Source organism: Mustela putorius, unplaced genomic scaffold (assembly GCF_011764305.1).
Source record: "Mustela putorius furo isolate JIRA1106 unplaced genomic scaffold, ASM1176430v1.1 tig00003983_pilon_pilon_pilon, whole genome shotgun sequence".
NCBI lineage: Eukaryota > Metazoa > Chordata > Mammalia > Carnivora > Mustelidae > Mustela > Mustela putorius.
In genome coordinates this window covers 8,453,262-8,472,328 of record NW_025422123.1, presented here as the reverse complement: position 1 = coordinate 8,472,328, position 19,067 = coordinate 8,453,262, and the positions used below count along the sequence as shown (strand labels likewise).

At 56.0% G+C, this 19,067-nt stretch overlaps 1 protein-coding gene across 5 annotated transcripts in view; it reads left to right on the top strand.

The window, feature by feature from the left end:
* TFEB (transcription factor EB) overlaps positions 1-16,944 on the top strand; it is a 54,579-nt gene extending 37,635 nt beyond the window's left edge. For 4 of the 5 annotated variants that reach the window (XM_045071063.1, XM_045071064.1, XM_013062399.2 and 1 more), the window contains 8 exons: positions 10,136-10,370; positions 10,459-10,713; positions 11,319-11,396; positions 13,159-13,279; positions 13,372-13,428; positions 14,029-14,104; positions 14,702-14,849; positions 15,795-16,944. In XM_045071063.1, coding sequence (XP_044926998.1) covers positions 10,158-10,370; positions 10,459-10,713; positions 11,319-11,396; positions 13,159-13,279; positions 13,372-13,428; positions 14,029-14,104; positions 14,702-14,849; positions 15,795-16,283 — 1,437 coding nt within the window. In that variant the 5' untranslated portion in view covers positions 10,136-10,157 and the 3' untranslated portion in view covers positions 16,284-16,944. The remainder of the gene's footprint in view (positions 1-10,135; positions 10,371-10,458; positions 10,714-11,318; positions 11,397-13,158; positions 13,280-13,371; positions 13,429-14,028; positions 14,105-14,701; positions 14,850-15,794) is intronic. The other variant, XM_045071065.1, reaches the window with a different exon arrangement.
* Positions 16,945-19,067: the final 2,123 nt, after the last annotated feature.

The following is a 19,067-nucleotide window of genomic DNA, read 5'->3' as shown; positions in this document are numbered from 1 at the left end:
CAGGCAGGCAGATGGTCTGCCTGTGTGGTTGGGCTGTGTCTGTGCATATCACAAGGGTAGACTAGGAAGAAAGAAGAAAGGTTCCTGGTTTCTTCTCTCTGTGCTTCCCTCGGCTACATGTCCCCCTGTCCCCCAAAGCCCAGTGGCAGTCTTCCTGGGGCAGGCCTCATGCCAGGGTCCAAGCTGGTCCCTATGGGACTGGACGGGCGCCTCTCTGGTCTGGGATTATTGCCTTTGAAGCCTCTCCCTGTGGCACACAATTGCCGTGCCTTGCCCCGGGGCCAGCGGGCGGGCCAGCCAGGAGGCGCCAGCTCCCACCCTTTCCTGTGGGATGTGAGCTGGGATGTGAGGCTGATGGGCCTGAGCTGTGGGCGCTGGAAGCCACTGAGCAGGCCAGGAGCTGCTGTGGCTGCCCTCTGCCTCCCCTCCCCTTCCTTTCCCTCCTCCCCACCTCCTGTCTGCATTCAGAGATTGAAAAACAAGCCCCTGACCCCCCTCACACTCCCCCTACCAGCCCTGCAGCGCCCTCCCTGCCCCCGGCCTCCTGGGGTGGGTCCCCTAGAGGCAGGTGCTCTGAGTGCTGAGTGGGCTGCGTCCTGGGTTTGAGTCTCACTGGGCTGCCACTGATGTGCTCTGTGCAGACCACTCTTCTGGAGCTTTCGCTTCCTCTTAGAATTCACTGTTTGTTCCCCAGTCTTTATTCATCACAAACAGGGGATTGTTCAGCCTGGGCCAAGAGTGGTCCCATTTGGCCAAGTGATTATGTTGCAGGAGAGAGACAGAGGCCCACATCCCACTTGATAGCCTTTCTGTCTGTCCAAGGTTGGGTGACACTGAGCCAGGGGAGGGAGGTGAGATGGGACATGCCCTCCAGGGGAGGGTCCTGGAGGGAACTTTACCCTGGTGATGAAAACGTCCTCCATTTGGATCTGGGGGGTGATTACACAGGAGTGCACACCTGGAAGAGTGCACAGAGCTGTGCATTTGAAATCTGTGCATTTTGCTGGGGTGAATTATATCTTGGTTCAAGGGGAAAAGGCCTTATTGAAATTAAAAATTAAAAAATAAAATAAAATAAAATAAAAAATATAAAAATAAAACAAAAGTGTTAAAAGCATGTGCTACTGACCCCATTCTTGCTTCTAGTACCAAATATGTTCCATTCAAAGACTGCACACTTACCAAGAGCTGATTTCCATTTGCTCTCTTTCAATCTTGGAGGCAGCCGGAGGTTGCCTTGCTTGACCTCTAGGGAACCGCTGGACCAGGTAACAAACCACTGGAATTAAGAAGTGTTTCCAGAGTACCAGGCACCATGCTGAGTACCCTGCCTACTTTTGGTCTTTTTAGAACCCGGAGGTAGGCTTGTTACTCCCCACCTGCCTCTCCCATTGCACTGCAGTGAATTAGGTGATACCCAAGCTCTGAAAGTGAAAATCTCATAAGAACGCCAGGCTTTTGGAGAAGAAACAGAGAGGGTGCCCAGTAACAGGAAAAGCCGGCCCGAGGCCTTCCTGCCCTGTTCTATAAGGAGAGATGAGTTGCGGTGGGGGACTGCTAGGCCCTGCCCCAGCCTGGGGTCTTGATATGGTGTGTGTGTGTGTGAGAGTGTGTGTGTGTGTGTGTGTGTGTTTATGGGACCCTTTCTCAAAAGAAACTTAAGAGGAACAGGAAGAGGAGACTGATTGATCCAGGGATGCCCTAGGTGGGCATGGACAAAGGGACAGTAAGTGGTGACATCTCTCCCATGCCCACATTTCTACCCTTGCAGAGGCTCCCGTACCCAGCATCCCAACACCTGTTCTGGGAGAGGTGGTTCTAGCTGCTAAGCCCCACTTGACTGATTTTTTTTTTTTTTTAAGATTTTATTTATTTATTTGACAGACAGAGATCACAAGCAGGCAGAGAGGCAGACAGAGAGAGGGGAAGCAGGCTCCCTGCTGAGCAGAGAGCCTATTCGGGGCTTGATCCCAGGACCCTGAGATCATGACCTGAGCCGAGGGCAGAGGCTTAACCCACTGAGCCACCCAGGTGCCCCCACTTGACTGATTTTAACACTGAGGCTGGGACTCAAACCCTAGCCTTCTGAGGCCAGGTTCTCATAGCATCGGGCAGGGCAGGCTCCTGAGAATCTTATCTACCCCCCCTCCACCCCTCCCCAGCTATCTTTGGGCCTGGGCCAGTGGATGACCCCCAGGCCCTGTGGGTACCTCAGTGACCACCTCAGTCATTTCAAATGGCCGTGGCCCAAGGCATGGGGAGTGTGTGCACATTTTTGTTCTGTTTCTTAGTTCATCAGGCCTTCCTTTGCCACTGCCTCTGCCAGAGGGGAGCTCAGAGAAGACAAAACAAACCAGGTCCTGGAATCTTCCCCTCTCTTCCCTTCCCAAGGCTGGAAGGTCACGCCGGGGGTCACGGGGTCCTTCCCCCGGCCTCCGGGAGCCTCAGGACCTGTCCGGGAGGCCTTCCTTTAGCAGTTGGTTTGATTTCCCCTCCAAGGCCACTGGGCAGGCTCCCGCACAACTGGTAGTATGTAAGAGCCTGGATCAGAGGGAAACTTCTTCCAACCACAGAGGCACGGAACGCAGTAAATGGTTTAAACAGGCATCCCGGCGGCTGGGCTTGTACCCTTTGTTGTTTCAGCCACGAGACATGTGTTTTTCTGGGAATTCAGGAAATTATCTCTGCCCTTTGAGGAAGGGCAGAGTTTTTTCTGCTTGCGTTTGGGGATTCTAGACCATTCCATCGTCCCAGGCACCCGCTGGCCCCCTGGGCTGGCTGAAAGAGATGGGTGACTGAAGCCCTTTGCTGGTAGGGAGCTTCTTCAGTGGCAATCCCGAAAACAAAATGTGGCCACTCCTGCCCCAAATGCAAGCAGAGGGGCCTAACTCTAAACCCCAGGGGCTAGCCTCACCATGCATTAGCTTTGTGACCTTTGGCAAGTGACCACCTCTCTGTGCCTTTCTCCTTGCTGGTAAAGGAGCGAACAGTATTGGAAGGAAGTAGGATAGTCCAGTAAGGTGCTTTAAGCCCATCTCGCACATAGTAAGTGCACCGTTGGTGTTAACTCTTAGTATAAAATATTATTTTCTGATTAGAAACATGTACATGTTCATGATAAAAAAAAAAAGAGTTACATCCCAGAAAGTAAAAGTTAAAAACACACACTCCTGATTGCATCATCAAAAGAATTCTGATATTTTCGTATATTTCCTCCCCAAAGCGTTTTCTGCATATAGTTGTCCACGGTGATGATCAGATCTTCTGTATGATTTTGCCTTTTTATACTTGATGTATCCACTGCCCGGTTACTAACTGGAAACATAACATTCCATCCAGAGGACTACCACATGATTTATTTAACCATCCTACTGCAGGACATTGAGAGTATTTTTCATTTTTCTCTATATAATATGATGGGCATCTTGATGCAGAAAAGCCTTTTCTGCTGTGTGGGATCACCTTATCAGGCTGGTGGCTACTCTCCAAGGCTTTGAACCGTATTGCCCTCTTGCTTTTCCAAAGAGGCGGCACCCACACTTGTCCGCTGTGTTGAGGTCGCCTGGTGCCCATGAAGGCATTTTTTTTTTTTTAAAGATTTTATTTATTTATTCGACAGAGAGAGATCACAAGTAGGCAGAGAGGCAGGCAGAGAGAGAGGAGGAAGCAGGCTCCCCGCTGAGCAGAGAGCCCGATGCAGGACTCGATCCCAGGACCCTGAGATCATGACCTGAGCCGAAGGCAGCGGCTTAACCCACTGAGCCACCCAGGCGCCCCCAATGAAGGCATTTTAAAGTCCACGGAGCCACACTTGGGCAGAGCTGAGGGCCATTTGTTCCATTCTTCTTTTAAATTATTTAAGGTCGGGCCTCATTCGTATGTAAATTTTAATGACAGTATAAACACACATGCCGAAAAGTGTACACATTGTGAGTCCCCGCTTGCATTTTCATAAACTTGACTTCCTGCGTCGCCAACCGTCCATCACATCACAGAACATTCCCAGTGTCCCCACGGCCGGCTGCCCTGGGCTACCTCTCAGGCACTGCCCCCCAAGGGATCCTGACTTCTCACAGAAGATTCGTTCGTTTTGCCTGTTTGAACGGCACAAATGTTGATGGTGCTGGGTGTGTTTTGTGCGTTGTTTAGTGTTGTCTGTGAGAGGCGTCCGTGTTGTGTGTAGTAGCAATAGCGGGCTTACTCTCATTGTGGAGTAGCAGTCCAGTGTGTGTGTGTACCTTATCCATTTCCCTGATGATGGATGTCTGGTGTTTTCTGGCTTGGGCGCTAACCGTAGGGCTGCTGTGAACCTTCTGGTGTGTGTGTCCTCTGGTGAGCCCATGGATGCTTTCCTGTTGGGCATCCACTTAGGAATGGGGTACATATTTTCTGCTTCCTAAGCCAAGGTTTCTTTTTATTTATTTTTTAAGATTTTACTTACTTATTTTGGGGAAGAGAAAGAGCGTGCATGTGTGTTCACGAGAGTCAGAGAGGGACAGAAGGAGAGGGAGAGAGAAGATCAAGCAAGCTCCATGCTGAGCGTGGAGCCTGATACAGGACTGGATCTCACGACCTCGAGACCTGAGCAGAAATCAAGAGTCAGCAGCTTAACTGACTGAGCCACCCAGGCATTCCTTCCTGTTCCAAGTTTTAAAGGATCACCTGGGAGGCAGAAAAATCCCAGAGAAGTTCAGGCCCCACAATTAATTGAGGGCTCCTGGCTCCCCTTGGAGCAATTTGAGGGGCACTGATTGACCACGCTTCCTCTGAGGGCTCATGTCTGGGGCTGTAGTGGAAATGGAGTTTGACTTGGATAGTGGCCCTCCAGCTTCAAATGGCATGTGACTTCTGACCCTCCGGTGGTCACTCAGTGTCTGCACCCAGGGTCCTCAGCTGGCTTAACAACCATCACACTGAGGAGGGCAGGGCTTGGGCCAGACTCTGGGTAAAATTGAGGGAACCCCAGCTTTGGATATGACCAGAAGCAGGTGGGGCCCTCACAAACCCCTGGAAACTGCCCTTTCTTTCCCCCTTGAATGAAAAGAATCATACAAGGTGCCTGGGTGGCGCAGTCAAGTATCCGACTCTTGGTTTGGGCTCAGGTCTTAATCTCAGGGTCGTGAGATCGAGCCCTGCCTTGGGCTCAGTGTGTTTAGTAGGGAGTCTGCTTGGGATTCTTTCTCTCCTTCTCCCTCTGTCCCTTCCTGCCTTGTGTGCTCGCCTGCTCTCTCTCTCTCAAATAAATAAATCTTTTTTTTTTTTAAAGACTTTATTTATTTATTTGACAGAGAGATCACAAGTAGGCAGAGAGGCAGGCAGAGAGAGAGAGGAGGAAACAGGCTCCCTGCTGAGCAGAGAGCCCGATGCAGGACTCGATCCCAGGACCCTGAGATCATGACCTGAGCCGAAGGCAGCGGCTTAACCCACTGAGCCACCCAGGCGCCCTCAAATAAATAAATCTTAAAAAAAAAAAAAAAAGTAAGAATGAATGAGAAACTCCAAGAACACTGTTTACCACTCCCCAGCCCACTGTTACCCACTCTGTGCAGCTGCGGGTCCTGGGGGAGCCCAGGAAAGAAGCTCAAGAGTGAGGCCTGTGAACCGGGCAGCCTGGTTTAAGTGTGTGTTCTGCTACTCATCCGCTGTGCAGCCTTGGGCAAGTTATTTCACCTCTCTGTGCCTGAGTTCCCAAAACTGGGGGCAATAATAGTAGTCACCTCATGGTGTTGTGAAGAATGGATGAGTTAGTATGTGAAAGCATAGAGACCAGCCCTGCCCCAGGGCAACCCTTCTGATGCTCCTAGTCTGTTCTACATGTTTCCCTGTCTAAATGGGCTCAGGCTATACATTTTATTCTATAGTTTTCATTTTCCACTCAGTCCTCAGTCTCTGAGATCCTTCTAGCTGAGGCTTTTCTGTTCTGGGAGCCTCCCCCTCTGTGCCCATCCCTCCTGGAGACCAGTGATTTCTCTCTGTCTTTCCCTTTGCCCTGTGTCCCCTTTCCCTTAGGAAAGCTTCCCAATGGGTACATGCTGACATGTACAGGGTTGATGAGGGCGAACCCCGCAGGGGCTGAAACTGGCCTGGCCTCAACTAGAGACGTGCATGGATTTGGAGGCATATCTGTCCGTTATGGGCTACCTGAGGACATGCTAGGGAGTGCCACACACCCACCACGTCTCCTTGACAGCCCAAGGGGCAGGTGCCCTTGTTGGTCGCATTTGACCAAAGAGAAAAAACCCAGTATGGGGACAGCAGGGGATGGCAGCGGGGGAGGGCTTCAGCTGCATCTGTTGGATTGGGAACCCAGTTGCAGCTTGGGGCAGGGGCAGTCAGGTGGGAGGTTCTGAGTGAACCGTGGGGCGAGGGAGGCGGGGATGGCTAGTGGATTCTGGGGGCGCAGGAAGGGGCTGCTCTCATGGTCTTGGCTGAAACTTCAGTCCCTGCTACCTTTGCTAGAGGACTGGAGAGACACTGGGGTTCTCTGGGGTGTTAGACCCCCTGGTCCGCTCAGTGGGGGGTGTCACCTGGTGGGGGGGGCAGGGAAACTCCTAGCGCTGGTGTCTGCGGATAGTGGGCACTCCAGGCTTCCGCTGTTCCCGAGTGCATGACTGGGGAGCCCTTCCCAGGCCTGGTGGGTCTGGAGGTCAGATGAGGGGGAGGACTAGGTTCTCCTGTGTCCCTCATCCTGGTTCTTCCTGACAGATGGGTCCCGGGGGGAGGCTGGCAATGGTCCCTTAGGTGTTGAGAGTCAGCAGGAGTGCTTGAGGGCTGGGCAGGGAATGGTTAGCATGCCCAGCGGCTCTCCTGGGTCACTGCATCTGTCCTCAGATCCCCGTAAGGCTGTGCTCATCCCTCCCCCCAGGCCAGGCTCAGAGTGACCCAGACAGGGCCAGGGGAGGAGGCTGGGCTGTGGAGTGAGGAATCAGCTCTGTGACTGGGGTGACAGCGGTGATAGTGGGGGCGGGGTGGGTGGGGTGGGGAAGACTGACTCTGCTGTGCCCCTGGGCTGCCCTCTGTCAGAAGACAGTAGACAGGCTAAGGCTCCCAACACCTCTCAAGGCACGGACACCTGGACACCTGGCCGGTCACGATTCTCTGATAGCCTCTCCCAGGAGGCTCGCACAGCCCTGGGTGGGGCTGGTCAGGCCAGGATTCCCGCTGGCATCTTCCAACCGAGCAGACTGAGGCTGGCACAGCCAGGGAGACCCCAGCAGGATGGAGCCCAGGTTCTCCCGCGGCAGCCAGCTCTAGCTCAGCCTGGGACAGGCACCCAGCCCTTTGTCAGAGAAACAAGGGGCTCGTTCTCCCCCAGTCGTCCCCGTGCCGGCTGGCACTGCCAGGCCTGGTGCCACTCCCCCCAGCAGGGACCGACTGAAGTCAGATTGTTCCCGGAGGGGCAGGCTGCCTGGCGCCGCATTTGTGAGCATGCAGGAGTGTGGGGCGTGCAGAGGCAGGGCCGGGGGCTGGGCTGGGGTCAGAGTCTGTAAGGTCTGCAGGGCTGCGGGGGTGGGGGGGATCATGGTGAAGACAGGCTATCCTCTGTAGGAGCCCAGAAAAGGGGTGGAGGCTGCAGCTGGGTCCCGGCTGCAGGACAGAGAAGGGGGAATGGGTGGCTGTCTGATCTTTTCTCCCTGGGGACTGTCCTGTTGGGAGCTGGGCAGAGAGACCCTTGGGGCTGATTCACTAATTTCTGGCCTGGGGGGAAAAAGAAGGGAGGAAAGAAAGTGCAAAGCTCCAAGGTGAGGCAGAAGGTGTGCAGACCCGCTTTGCAAGGAAGCAGCTGTAGCAGTAGAGGGAGCCCTAGGTTGGGGTCTGGTGGCCTAGGCTCCATTTGTGGCCCTGAGCTAACCAGACACGCAACCCGGGACAAGCTCCTTCCCAGCTCTGTGTGGAGACACAGTGGTCAGCAGCCCCCCATGCCCCCCCCCCCCCGCCCCACGATGGGCTGGGGAGCCACACTGGACTGGGTCCCAGCTCTGTCTCTGTCCCCAGATACTTAACTTCCCTGTGCCTCTGTTTCTCCTTATCTGTAAAAGGAGAATAACCAAAACTACCTCTTGGGGGTTTGAGGTTCAAGTGCCTGGAACAGCGCCGGGCACAGAGTAAATGCGCAAATAGATGCAAATTATTATTATCTCCGTGACCTAGTTGGTGGTTTTCAGTGAATATTTGCCAGTACCTTCCACAAGGTACTTAGTGACTTAGTCTGATGTCTGGCATGAGGCGATACTGCTTTCCTTTGCTACCCAACAGAGGTCTGGCTCTCATTCTTCAGATCCCCCGGGCACAGCTCTGGGCTCTGGTCTGTCCTAGAGCTGACCCTCTCGGTCTTGTGTTTATCCTTTACTTCCGCTGTCAGCCTACCAAGTGCCAGGCTCTGTGCAAGACAGCATCTTTCCACTTCACAGGCTCGCCAAATGTCTGACGTAGAAATTGTTGGCAGAGGAGGAAGCTGAAGCTCAGAGAGGTGAAGTGACTCGCCCAAGGTCACGCAGCCAAGATAGGGCAGAGCCAGGATTTCAGCCCAGGTCTGCCCTGTTTGATAATGCTGGAAACTTCATGGAGTTGGGGAACCCCTGGGGGCTCTGTACCTCTCAGGGAGTCTCTTAGCTGGGAGGGACCTTAGAAATCGCCTAGTTCAGCCATTTCATTTTGTGCCTAGGGAAACAAAGCCTCCAAGGGAAGCCATGGGCTAGGGTCCCTCCGAGAGTTAGGGCCTGCAGCTGGGCTCTGTCTGTCTTTTCCTCCCCCTTTCCAGACTAGACCTGGGGGCCCACCAAGACCCATCCATGATCAGGGCTGACATCCTGGGTCTGGGGAGCCCTCCCGGACCCTTGCAGCGACCCTCTCTGCCCAGGATCGTGATAGCTGTGGGCTTTTCTTTTTTAAAAAATTTATTTATTAGTTAGAGTGAGAGAGAGAGCACAGGCAGACAGAGGCAGAGGGAGAAGCAGGCTCCCTGTGGAGTAAGGAGACCAATGTGGGACTCGATCCGAGGACACTGGAATCATGACCTGAGCTGAAGGCAGCGGCTTAACCCACTGAGCCACGCAGGCATTCCAGGTGGCTTTTCTCATTCCCTGGACTTTTGACTCCATGAGCTCAGGGACTCTAGTTAGCTTGGGGGGTGTATCGCCAGTGCCTGATTCATAAAGTCATTCCCTGCACACATTTGCAGAACATCTGCCGTGTCCCAGGCCCTGGGCTAAAGGCTGAAGGCACAGCAGGGAAGAAGACAGACAAAGTGCTTCCCCTCAGGGGAGTTTGCATTCCTAGGGAGAAAGAGATAGACAGTCAATGAAATAACTAAGTAAAGATGCATAATGGTTAAGATGGTGATAAGTGTGCTGGAGAAACACAAAGAAAGGAACAGGCATAGGGAGTGTTAGGGGGCAGGTGGGAATTTTGCAGTTTTGAATAGGTTAGTCATGGATTTAGTTTGGGGGATTATAAGGAGGCTGGCGAGGTGGCCAGAGCTGGTGGAACGAGGGAGAAAGCAGGGGCAGATGGGGTCAGAGGGGATCATGAGGCAGGGATGGATCACAGAGGGCCTTTTGTGGGAAGGACTGTGGCTTTTACTCCAAGTGAAGGGGGAGCCATTGAGAGTTCTGGGCTGAGGGAGGGACGGGATCTGACTTAAACAAAGTTTTAACAGGATTCCTCTGATTACTGAGCTACGAGTAGAATGTTGTAGGGCAAGAAAAGAGGGAATCTGAACGTGAGGAGACTCCTTCAGAAAGCCAGATAAGGCATGCTACAGGCTGGGCCCACATCGTCGTGGTCTGGTCGGGAGGTGGTGGCAGAGGGGACTTATTTGAAGTCAGATCTGCCAGGATCACCATGTGGCATGAGGGAAAGAGAGGACTCAAGACTGACTCCAACGTTTTGGGGCCAACCAGCTGCAATGAACGGAGAACAGAGGGTCTCCATATCTGGCCCAGGAAATGGGAAACTTGGGGTCAAGTCTCAGCTCTGTCACCCTCTTGCTCGGTGACCTTGAAGGAACCCCTTCTCCCTTCTGGGCCTCGGCGTCTGCTCCTGTACGACAGGTGCCGTCCCCTGGTCCCGGCCCTCTCCCCGAGACCCAGGGGGCCTGCATCTCACAGACCCCGACCCTGCCCCCCACCCACAGGGAGCCCGTGCTGGTGGCCACCATGGCGTCGCGCATTGGGCTGCGTATGCAGCTCATGCGGGAGCAGGCGCAGCAGGAGGAGCAGCGGGAGCGCATGCAGCAGCAGGCCGTCATGCATTACATGCAGCAGCAGCAGCAGCAGCAGCAGCAGGCGCTGGGCGGGCCGCCCACTCCAGCCATCAGCACCCCCGTCCACTTCCAGTCTCCGCCACCTGTGCCAGGGGAGGTCCTGAAGGTAGGGCCTGTCCTAAGGTAGGGCGTGGGCCCCTCCCAGCCCGGTTCCGGGATCCCTAGAACACTTGCCTTCTCCGCCCCCCTCCCAGGTGCAGTCCTACCTGGAGAACCCCACCTCCTACCACCTGCAGCAGTCCCGGGACCAGAAGGTGCGGGAGTACCTGTCCGAGACCTACGGGAACAAGTTTGCCGCCCACATCAGCCCGGCTCAGGGCTCCCCAAAGCCCTTGCCGGCGGCCTCCCCAGGGGTGCGGGCCGGGCATGTGATGTCCTCCTCAGCTGGCAACAGTGCTCCCAACAGCCCCATGGCCATGCTGCACATCGGCTCCAACCCCGAGAGGGAGGTGAGTGAGGGGCTGGCCAGTGGCTGTGGTGAGCAGAGCTGGTGCCCACCACTGTGCTCCTGGGACTCCTAGTCTAATGGCAGAGGCGAGGTGCTGCTGTTAGAGTCCCTCCCAGTCTAAGGGGGGAGACACAGCTCTGCCCTCAGGGAGCCCCAGTCTGAGGGGGAGACACAGCCCTGCCTCAGCGAGCCCCAGTCTGAGGGGGGGACACAATCCTGCCCTCAGGGACCCTCAGTCTGAGGGGATACACAACCCTGCCAGTGAACCCTAGTCTCATAAGAGAAGCCTCTTCCCTTCTTTTGAAAGCTTTGCTAGGGAGAAACAGGAAACTCATAGAGGAAAGCCCAACACACCTGCAAAGTCATGTCCAGACAGAAGGTATACGAAGCAGTCTCTTTGAGCCACCTGCTCCTTGGGAAGTGCCTTGGCTTTGGGCTTGTGGGACAGCTCATCCCCTCTCTGGTCCTTTTTCCTTTTCCCCCCAGAGATTAGCAGGTTAGGGGAGGTAGGCTCCAAGGTCCATTCAGGTCAGTGGCTGTCCCAGTGCCCCTTCCCTGTGCCTTTCTGCTAGTGGGCTCTCCTCAGATGGACTTTCTCTCTTTCAGTTTGATGTCATTGACAACATTATGTGTCTGGATGATGTCCTGGGCTTCATCAACCCTGAAACTCAGATGCCCAACACGGTACTGCTGGCCAGGGTGGGGTGGGTATGTCAGAGGGAGGAGGCAGAGGTTCTATGGTGGCTCTACAGGGTCCTCACCTGGGCAGAGCCATCTTGCCACAGAGATGAGAGTCACCTCTGTCAAATAGTGTGACCAGAGCCCACGGCCCAGCAAGATTATGACTCCAGAGAGAGTTGCCTAGCATGCATGCATGCATGATGGGGCTTCAGTGGGAAGTGGTGGCTGGGCAGTTGGGGAAAGCTCTCTGAGTGTGGGGGAGGGTGTTGGGGAAGGGGCAGGAGGTAGTGGTGCTGGGCCTCAGCAGCGGGAAGGCAGGGAAAGCACTGCTGGAGGGGAGCAGTGTGGCCTTGAGCTGATGAATTCCTTTGGGATCTGAGGCTTCCCTCTTCTACAAAGCATAGGGCACAGTGGGGACAAGCCTATGGCCCTTACCCCATGCGACAAGTGATAGGGTGCTGGCTTTGTCCCTTCCCTCCAGCAGCCTCCTGGCAGTGTGAAGGCTCTCTGGGCCTCCCAGGCAGAGGTGAGGTAGCAAAGGGGAAGAAGCCAGCCTTAGAATCAAGAGGCTGAGCTTCTGGCTTTGGTTGTGATCCTGGCAAGTCCCTTAATTATTCTGAACCCCAGTTTTCTCAGCAGCAAAATGGGAATGATGCCATCTATGCGCAGCATTGTGGGAAAGTTAGATAAGGCAAGGAGTGGGGGCTAGTTCTGCACGGGGTGACAGGTACTCGCACTGAGCAGGTAGAATTGTGGGTGTCCCTGCCTCTCGGGCCTAAGCCCTATGACCCTGACTCTGGCCCCAGCTCATGCCCCTGAGGGGAAGCCCCTAGATCTTGAAGTAGGAAGTCAAAGAGTCAGTCCCGGATCCCTGCTGCCCTGCAACAGTGCCTAGGACCTTGGCGGGACCGGTCGGGGTCAGCTGGGTCTGAAACCTGCTTCCCACTGAGCACTGAAGGCTTGGAGGAAGGAGAGGGCCAGAGGACGCAGTGTCTAGTCCCCTCTCTGGTTTCCGTGTATCTGGTGGGGTGCTGGTGTCCCACCTAGGCTTCTGGGCTCGTGATTTGCTCTGTGGGGTTCCTGTGGCAGGAGCTGGGTGATCATTCTAGAGCTCTAGTCTGTCCCTGCCAGGCCCCTGCTCCACCCCACACTGGCTGCCCATTACAAAATGCCAGCGTCTTTGCAAGTCCGATCTGGAACCGGCAGTGTCCCCCGCGCTGCCCACATCACACTGTCCGCTCCTGCAGCTTGAGCATCTGGGGGCGACCACCCGCTCTGTCCAGCCCTGCGTCTTTGCTCAGCCCTCCCCACCCCTGCCTGTCGTGCTCCTCCTCACTTCTCCGCTCCGGACCCAATTCACATTCCACACCCTCCAGAAATCTTTCAGAAACTCCCGAATCGATTAGGTGCTTCTCCTCTGGGCTTCCTAGTGCCTGGGACTTAATCCCCTCATCTGTCACCCCTCAGGGCTGTGACCCTGTCTGATAGGTCTGATCTCTCTGCAGGCTGGCTGCTCCTGGAGGGCAGGAGCCACACCTTCCTCAGCCTCCACCCCTACGGACTTTCCCATGGAATTGTTGGGCGCAGAGGCCCAGGGTGGATTCTGACATCCTCGAGCTGGCTGTGGGGACTTTCAGGCTCAAAGTGGGGCGTGGGGGACCCTGTACGGCTGCCCCTGGGTGTCCGTGGAATGATGGGCCCCGGGCAGGGGTCCCCCTGGAGAGGGGGCTGCTCACCGCATCCCTCTCCCCACCTCACCCCACAGTTGCCCCTGTCTAGCAGCCGCCTGAACGTGTACAGTGGTGACCCCCAGGTCACTGCCTCCCTGGTGGGAGTCACCAGCAGCTCCTGCCCTGCCGACCTGACCCAGAAGCGAGAGCTTACAGGTACCACCTCCCTATCTCCCAGTGCCCCAGCTCCGCATTCCTCCCTCATCTCCTCCCTTCCAGCTCCTCTCTCTTTCTCCCCTGACGTCCAGATGCCGAGAGCCGGGCCCTGGCCAAGGAGCGGCAGAAGAAAGACAATCACAACCTAAGTGAGTCCCGGGCCTGCGCCTTCTCCCCGCCTCCCTCTTCCTTGCTCTCCTCGCTAGGGCTGCCTAAAAAGCCCCTCTGACCCGAGTCTCAGGTTGAGGGGAGAGTTTACTTAAAACAACAACAACAGCAAAACAAAAGCCGCTCTTAGAAAGGCTTCCCTACCAGAGACCTTAAATCCTCCGTTGGTGAGACTGAATGGGTCCCGCACGGCTTTCTTCCCAGTGGCCCTTTTTAGGAGGGGGATAGGAGAGGGGCCCCCTGGGGGAAGCGATATTCATGAAATCCCCAGGACTTCAGAATGAATGGGTTTATCATATCAGATTGTTTCCTTTAGGGCTTGGAGCCTGGGAACGCTCAGCCCTGTAGGGGGGTGGGGGTACTGGCTGCTTTGCTGTGCTAACAACTGACCTGGAGATTCGGCCTTGAAGAGCCCCTTGGTGGTTCTGGCCTGTACCCGGGACCCTCATTCCAATTGCAGTCGCTTCTGTGGGTCACTCATTCCTTCCTAGAAGGGCCAAGGCACCCTCCCTGGGCTGGGCCCTTCTCCCCAGTGGGGTCCTCCTCCTCCTAATTGGTCCCTCGGGATTTGTTACCTTTAGTTGAACGGAGGCGGAGGTTCAACATCAATGACCGGATCAAGGAGCTGGGAATGCTGATCCCCAAGGCCAACGACCTGTGAGCGGTTTCTGGTGTGGGGGGTGCGGGGGCTGGGGGCGGGGCAGCAGCAGCTGAGGCGTATTTTCTGCACCTGGGGGGATTGCTGGTTGCAGGGGGTGGGGGGTGGGGGTGGTGGCTCCTAAGAGCTTATGATCCATGAGGGAAAGAAGATTCCGTCCTGTGCCCCAATCAGAACAGTTAGGCTGGGGTCAGAGGGAGGGGGGCTTCCTCGAGGAGGAGTTATGCGGGGAACCTCTGGACTTGGGCTGGAACAGAGGGGGCCCAGGGCTGGGAGGAGTGAGAGTGGAGGACAGGTGTGGGTTTTGGCAGCAGGAATGGAAGGCCTAGGGAGGGAGGCTGCTCTGAATTGTTGGCTTGCATGAAATTCGTGAGGTGGGTTGTGGCGACCAAGTCAGCTGAGAGGGTCTGTTCCGTGCAGATGGAGAATGGCCTCCACAGATCGGGGTTGGTTGCATCTGGGGTTTGTGGGCAACATTGGGACAGGCAGCAGAGGCTTCTGGAACCCAAGCAGGGTTTTACTTTAACCCCTGGAGTGCACGGCGAATGCTCGGGCACTCGTCTGAGCCCGCGCCTCCGCTTCTGCCCGGCCCGCAGGGACGTGCGCTGGAACAAGGGCACCATCCTCAAGGCCTCTGTCGACTACATCCGGCGGATGCAGAAGGACCTGCAGAAGTCCCGGGAGCTCGAGAACCACTCTCGGCGCCTGGAGATGACCAACAAGCAGCTCTTGCTCCGCATCCAGGTCTGGCCCCTGCATTTGGACTTCTTGGGTGGCTGTGACTCCCGACGCTGGCCTGGCTCTTGACCTCAGGGGCAGTGTTTACACTTCTGAAACTGGGGGGATGGGAAGGATGCCCGTGAAGAGCGAGGATGGTTTGCTAACAGTACATCCCCAGCGACTTGGAGCAACAAGGACCAGCTAGAGGTTCTGTTCTGTGAGCCCTTCCTTCTGGGACCCAGGCCAGTGGACGGGCACATCTAGAGCCGGCTCTTAAAGCCACGTGCACCTTTTAAGGTGACACTTGTTGCTTCTGTTCACAATTCCTTGATCAGTACAAGTCCAGGCCTACACCAAACCTCAAAAGGGATGGGAAAAGGCAGACCTACCGAGTGGGGAGGTAGGGAGCTAGAACTGTTTGGCTGCCATCCGGAGCTGAGGGTTCTGATCCTGGCTGTGCTCAGGGTCTCTGTCTTCTCTGGATCCGAGGCTGGCCATCTATACAGAGGGCACACGGATGGCAGCTTGTAAACTTCTCTGTCTCTCATAGGAGCTAATACAGCTGGCATTACCATCCAGCATGCATGGCCATACTCCAAGGGAAAAATCAGTTTCACGAAAGAGCCGTCATTCTTAATAGATGCAGTGCCTTCTGATCCTTTCTATTCTGGTCTAGTCTAGGCAAGTCTGTTTCAGTGAAAACAGAAAGAGAGAGTGAGCTGGTCAAGACTCACTACAGTGGTTTCACAACCCACAAATGAGTTGTGACTTGTAGTTTGAAAACCCCCTGGTCTAGACTCTAGAGCCGTCCTCTACCTGCTTCCCCATGAGCCATGCTGTGGTCTTGGGTGCCACAAGGGGAGGGGCAAGGGCTGCAGGGGGGTGCCCGGAAGGCAGGGTAGCTGGCACACATGGGTGTGTGCCCCCAGCCTTCTTTTTCTGCTCTCTCTGCCCGCCCCCCACTTGCAGGAGCTGGAAATGCAAGCTCGAGTCCATGGCCTGCCCACCACCTCGCCGTCGGGCATGAATATGGCTGAGCTGGCCCAGCAGGTGGTGAAGCAGGAGCTGCCCAGTGAGGAGGGCCCCGGGGAGGCCCTGCTATTGGAGGCCGAGGTCCCGGATCCTGAGCCGCTGCCGGTTCTGCCCCCCCAGGCCCCGCTGCCCCTGCCAGCCCAGCCACCTCAGCCGCCGTCCCCATTCCACCACCTGGACTTTAGCCATAGCCTGAGCTTTGGGGGCGGGGGCGATGAAGGGCCCCCAGGCTATCCCGAGCCTCTGGGGCCAGAGCATGGCTCCCCGTTCCCCAACTTGTCCAAGAAGGATCTGGACCTCATGCTCCTGGACGACTCACTGCTACCACTGGCCTCTGACCCTCTCTTCTCCACCATGTCCCCTGAGGCCTCCAAGGCCAGTAGCCGCCGGAGCAGCTTCAGCATGGAGGAGGGCGACGTGCTGTGACTCGGGCGGCCGCCATGCTGGGGAACAGGGGCGGACCTGGGGCCTGGGAGGGCCGGGGCCACCTCCCTCCCACTCCTTGGGCTGCACTGTGTGTGACGTAGCCAACTGCCCTGCCTCACTTCTTCCTGTTGGCCCCCTGTTTGGACTTTTGGACTTAGTGCCTGCTTGGCAGCCTGTGGGGGCAGGCTCAGTACCTACCCGGCTCAGTACTCCCCAGGGATCGCCCTCTTGATGGGGCTGGGTCTGAGTAGGCCTTCAGCCCAGGTCCTGGAGGCGAACTCATGAGGGCAAGGGAGGGGACAGGTGTGCTAGGGGTAAGAAAAGGTCCTGGGAGGGTTCTGTCTTCTGGGTCTGATCCCCGCCCCTGCTCGTGAAGGATATGTGAGAGCAAGGGGGTTCAGGAAGTTCCTTCTCCGAGGCAGCGACCGGTCCAGGGGGTGCCCAGGCCTGCCTTTCTGGGACTCAGATGGCCACAAGTCTGCCCTCCAGCCTGGCATCCCCACCCCCCTTTGGTGCTAACAGCTCTCTACCAGGTGGTGTGAGGGCGGGGGTGGCCGGAAGAGGGGGCGCTGGGTTCCTGTTCGAGCGCGGGGTCACTGCTGGAAGAGCAGCTCTCTCCGGGCTCCCCACTTTGTGCCTTTAGTAAACACTGTGCTTTGTACCTGCTTGTCCTGTCTCTTTGGAGGGATCTGGGGCGGACACAGCTGGAGGATTTAACCCAGTGCACACCATAATGAATTTAGAATTCAAACGCCCCTTGTGGGGGTCAGGGTAGGGGGAGACAGAGAGTGGGGAACAAGCCCATCACCTGGTTTCCCCCACCTCTCAGACTTGCCTCAAGGGAAGCTGGAGATGCAGCCCATCTTAGGGGGCTTGGGGACTGAGGGGGTCATTTTCCCTCCTTGTGGCCACAAGATGGCGCTGCAACCTCGCTGGTTCGCACCTCCAGCTGTGGCCGGAGACAGATGAGCTGGGTGATGGGGGGGGATCTGGTTGCTCAGAAACCAAGTCTTCTGTTCTCAGCTGCTGCTTTGGGGCACCCTCAGCCCAGACTGCCCCTCGCCCAGGGTGGGGGGCATGTTTCTCCTGTTCCGGAATGCTTGTTCTAGTGGTCACCCCTCTAGATTTTTCTCCCGCCCTGGGTGGGTGGACTGACACCTGCTTGAGAAGTCCAGCTGCCTGCTCCATGGCAGCAGAGCTGGCCCCTCTGCTCTTGAACAGTGTCTCTAGCAGGACAGGCTCCTTAGTAACTGAGGAGCTGAGTCCTCTGGGTTTAGGGAAAGGGGGACCCAGTGGAAATAATTTGGGAGGAGGCAGGAGTCCCCAACTCTGGGTAGAGTCAAGGATGTGGGCCCTATTCCCTGCTCTGGCTCTGTTCCCATGTGCCTCTGCTCTGAGATCCTGGGATTTTGTGACCTCACCCAGGAAGAGGAGATGGGCTTGGGGCAATGAGGGGCTGAATGGCAGCTTCTTGAGCCCCAGCTGTCTTGGGGCAGAGAGAAGAGGGTCTTTTTGGGCTTTGCCTAGTTCTCTCCCAGCTTCCCATAGTCTTCAGTCAGACATCAAAATGGTTTTCCCCTCAAGGGGCCCTGAGAGGCCAAAGGGGCCTAATTAAAAAAAATTAAAACTCCCAGGATAAAAATGGCTAAGAGGGCAATTTCCTCCAGTGCAGAACTGGAGATCAAATCAACATTGGAGCAATTAACATGTGAGAAGAGAGAAGGGAAGGGAGCTGGGCATGTGTGTGCTGATGGCGGCTGGACTGACGGAGGCTGCAGGATTAATCTCAAGGTCAGATGGAGCCGTGGATGACCTTGTGGAGTTTGAGCCAGCCAAGGGGCACTGGCATCGCCCTCCAGAGGCCCCACCCTGCTGCGGGAACCAATCCTGCCTTAGGAACCACCGGAGGGCGTAGGGGTCTGGGAACTCCTGAGTCAAAATGAGAACTCTCTCCTACTCTGTTCTCCTTCATCCTGGGGATTCAGTCAATGGAGTGGAGAGCTGCCCTTCAGGCTCCTCATGCAACCCCTCACGACTGCTGTATTACACCCCCCTCTGCCTGCCTGCTGGCTTCCGGTCCCCTAGGTGCTTCAGAGGAGCCACCACTAGCAACCCGGGAAGCAGGGTCTGAACCCGCCTTTGGGCCATACTGAGGGTGTGAGGGGTTCTGACCACAAGAGTGCGCCACAGGTCCAGCACCCCGCCTCTGCGGGCGCCCTCTAGTGGGGGATAGTGGAATCTCAGCTTCATTGTACATTCCAAACTTGGGCCGGGGTTGGGGGGGGCGGCGGGTCCTGCGGTTCTGCGGGCTTGGTTAGGACAGGCACAAGTGCTACCTCCAGCATTTCAACAAGCTACCAGCAAGGGTTTCTGTATATGTTTTTGAAAATATTTTATTTATTGGGGCGCCTGGGTGGCTCAGTGGGTTAAAGCCTCTGCCTTCAGCTCAGGTCATGATGCCAGTGTCCTGGGATCGAGCCCCGCATCGGGCTCTCTGCTCAGCGGGGAGCCTGCTTCCCTCTCTCTCTGCCTGCCTCTCTGCCTACTTGTGATATGTCTGTCAAATAAATAAATAAAATCTTTATAAAATATATTTTATTTATTTATTTGACACAGAGAGAGAGAGAGAGAGACAGACAGACAGACAGACACAAAGACAAAGACAGAGACAAGGAACACCAGCAGGGGGAGTAGGAGAGAGAGAAGAAGGCTTCCCACCAGGCAAGGAGCCTGATGTCAGGCTTGATCCCAGGACCCTGGGACCATGACCTGAGCCAAGGGCAG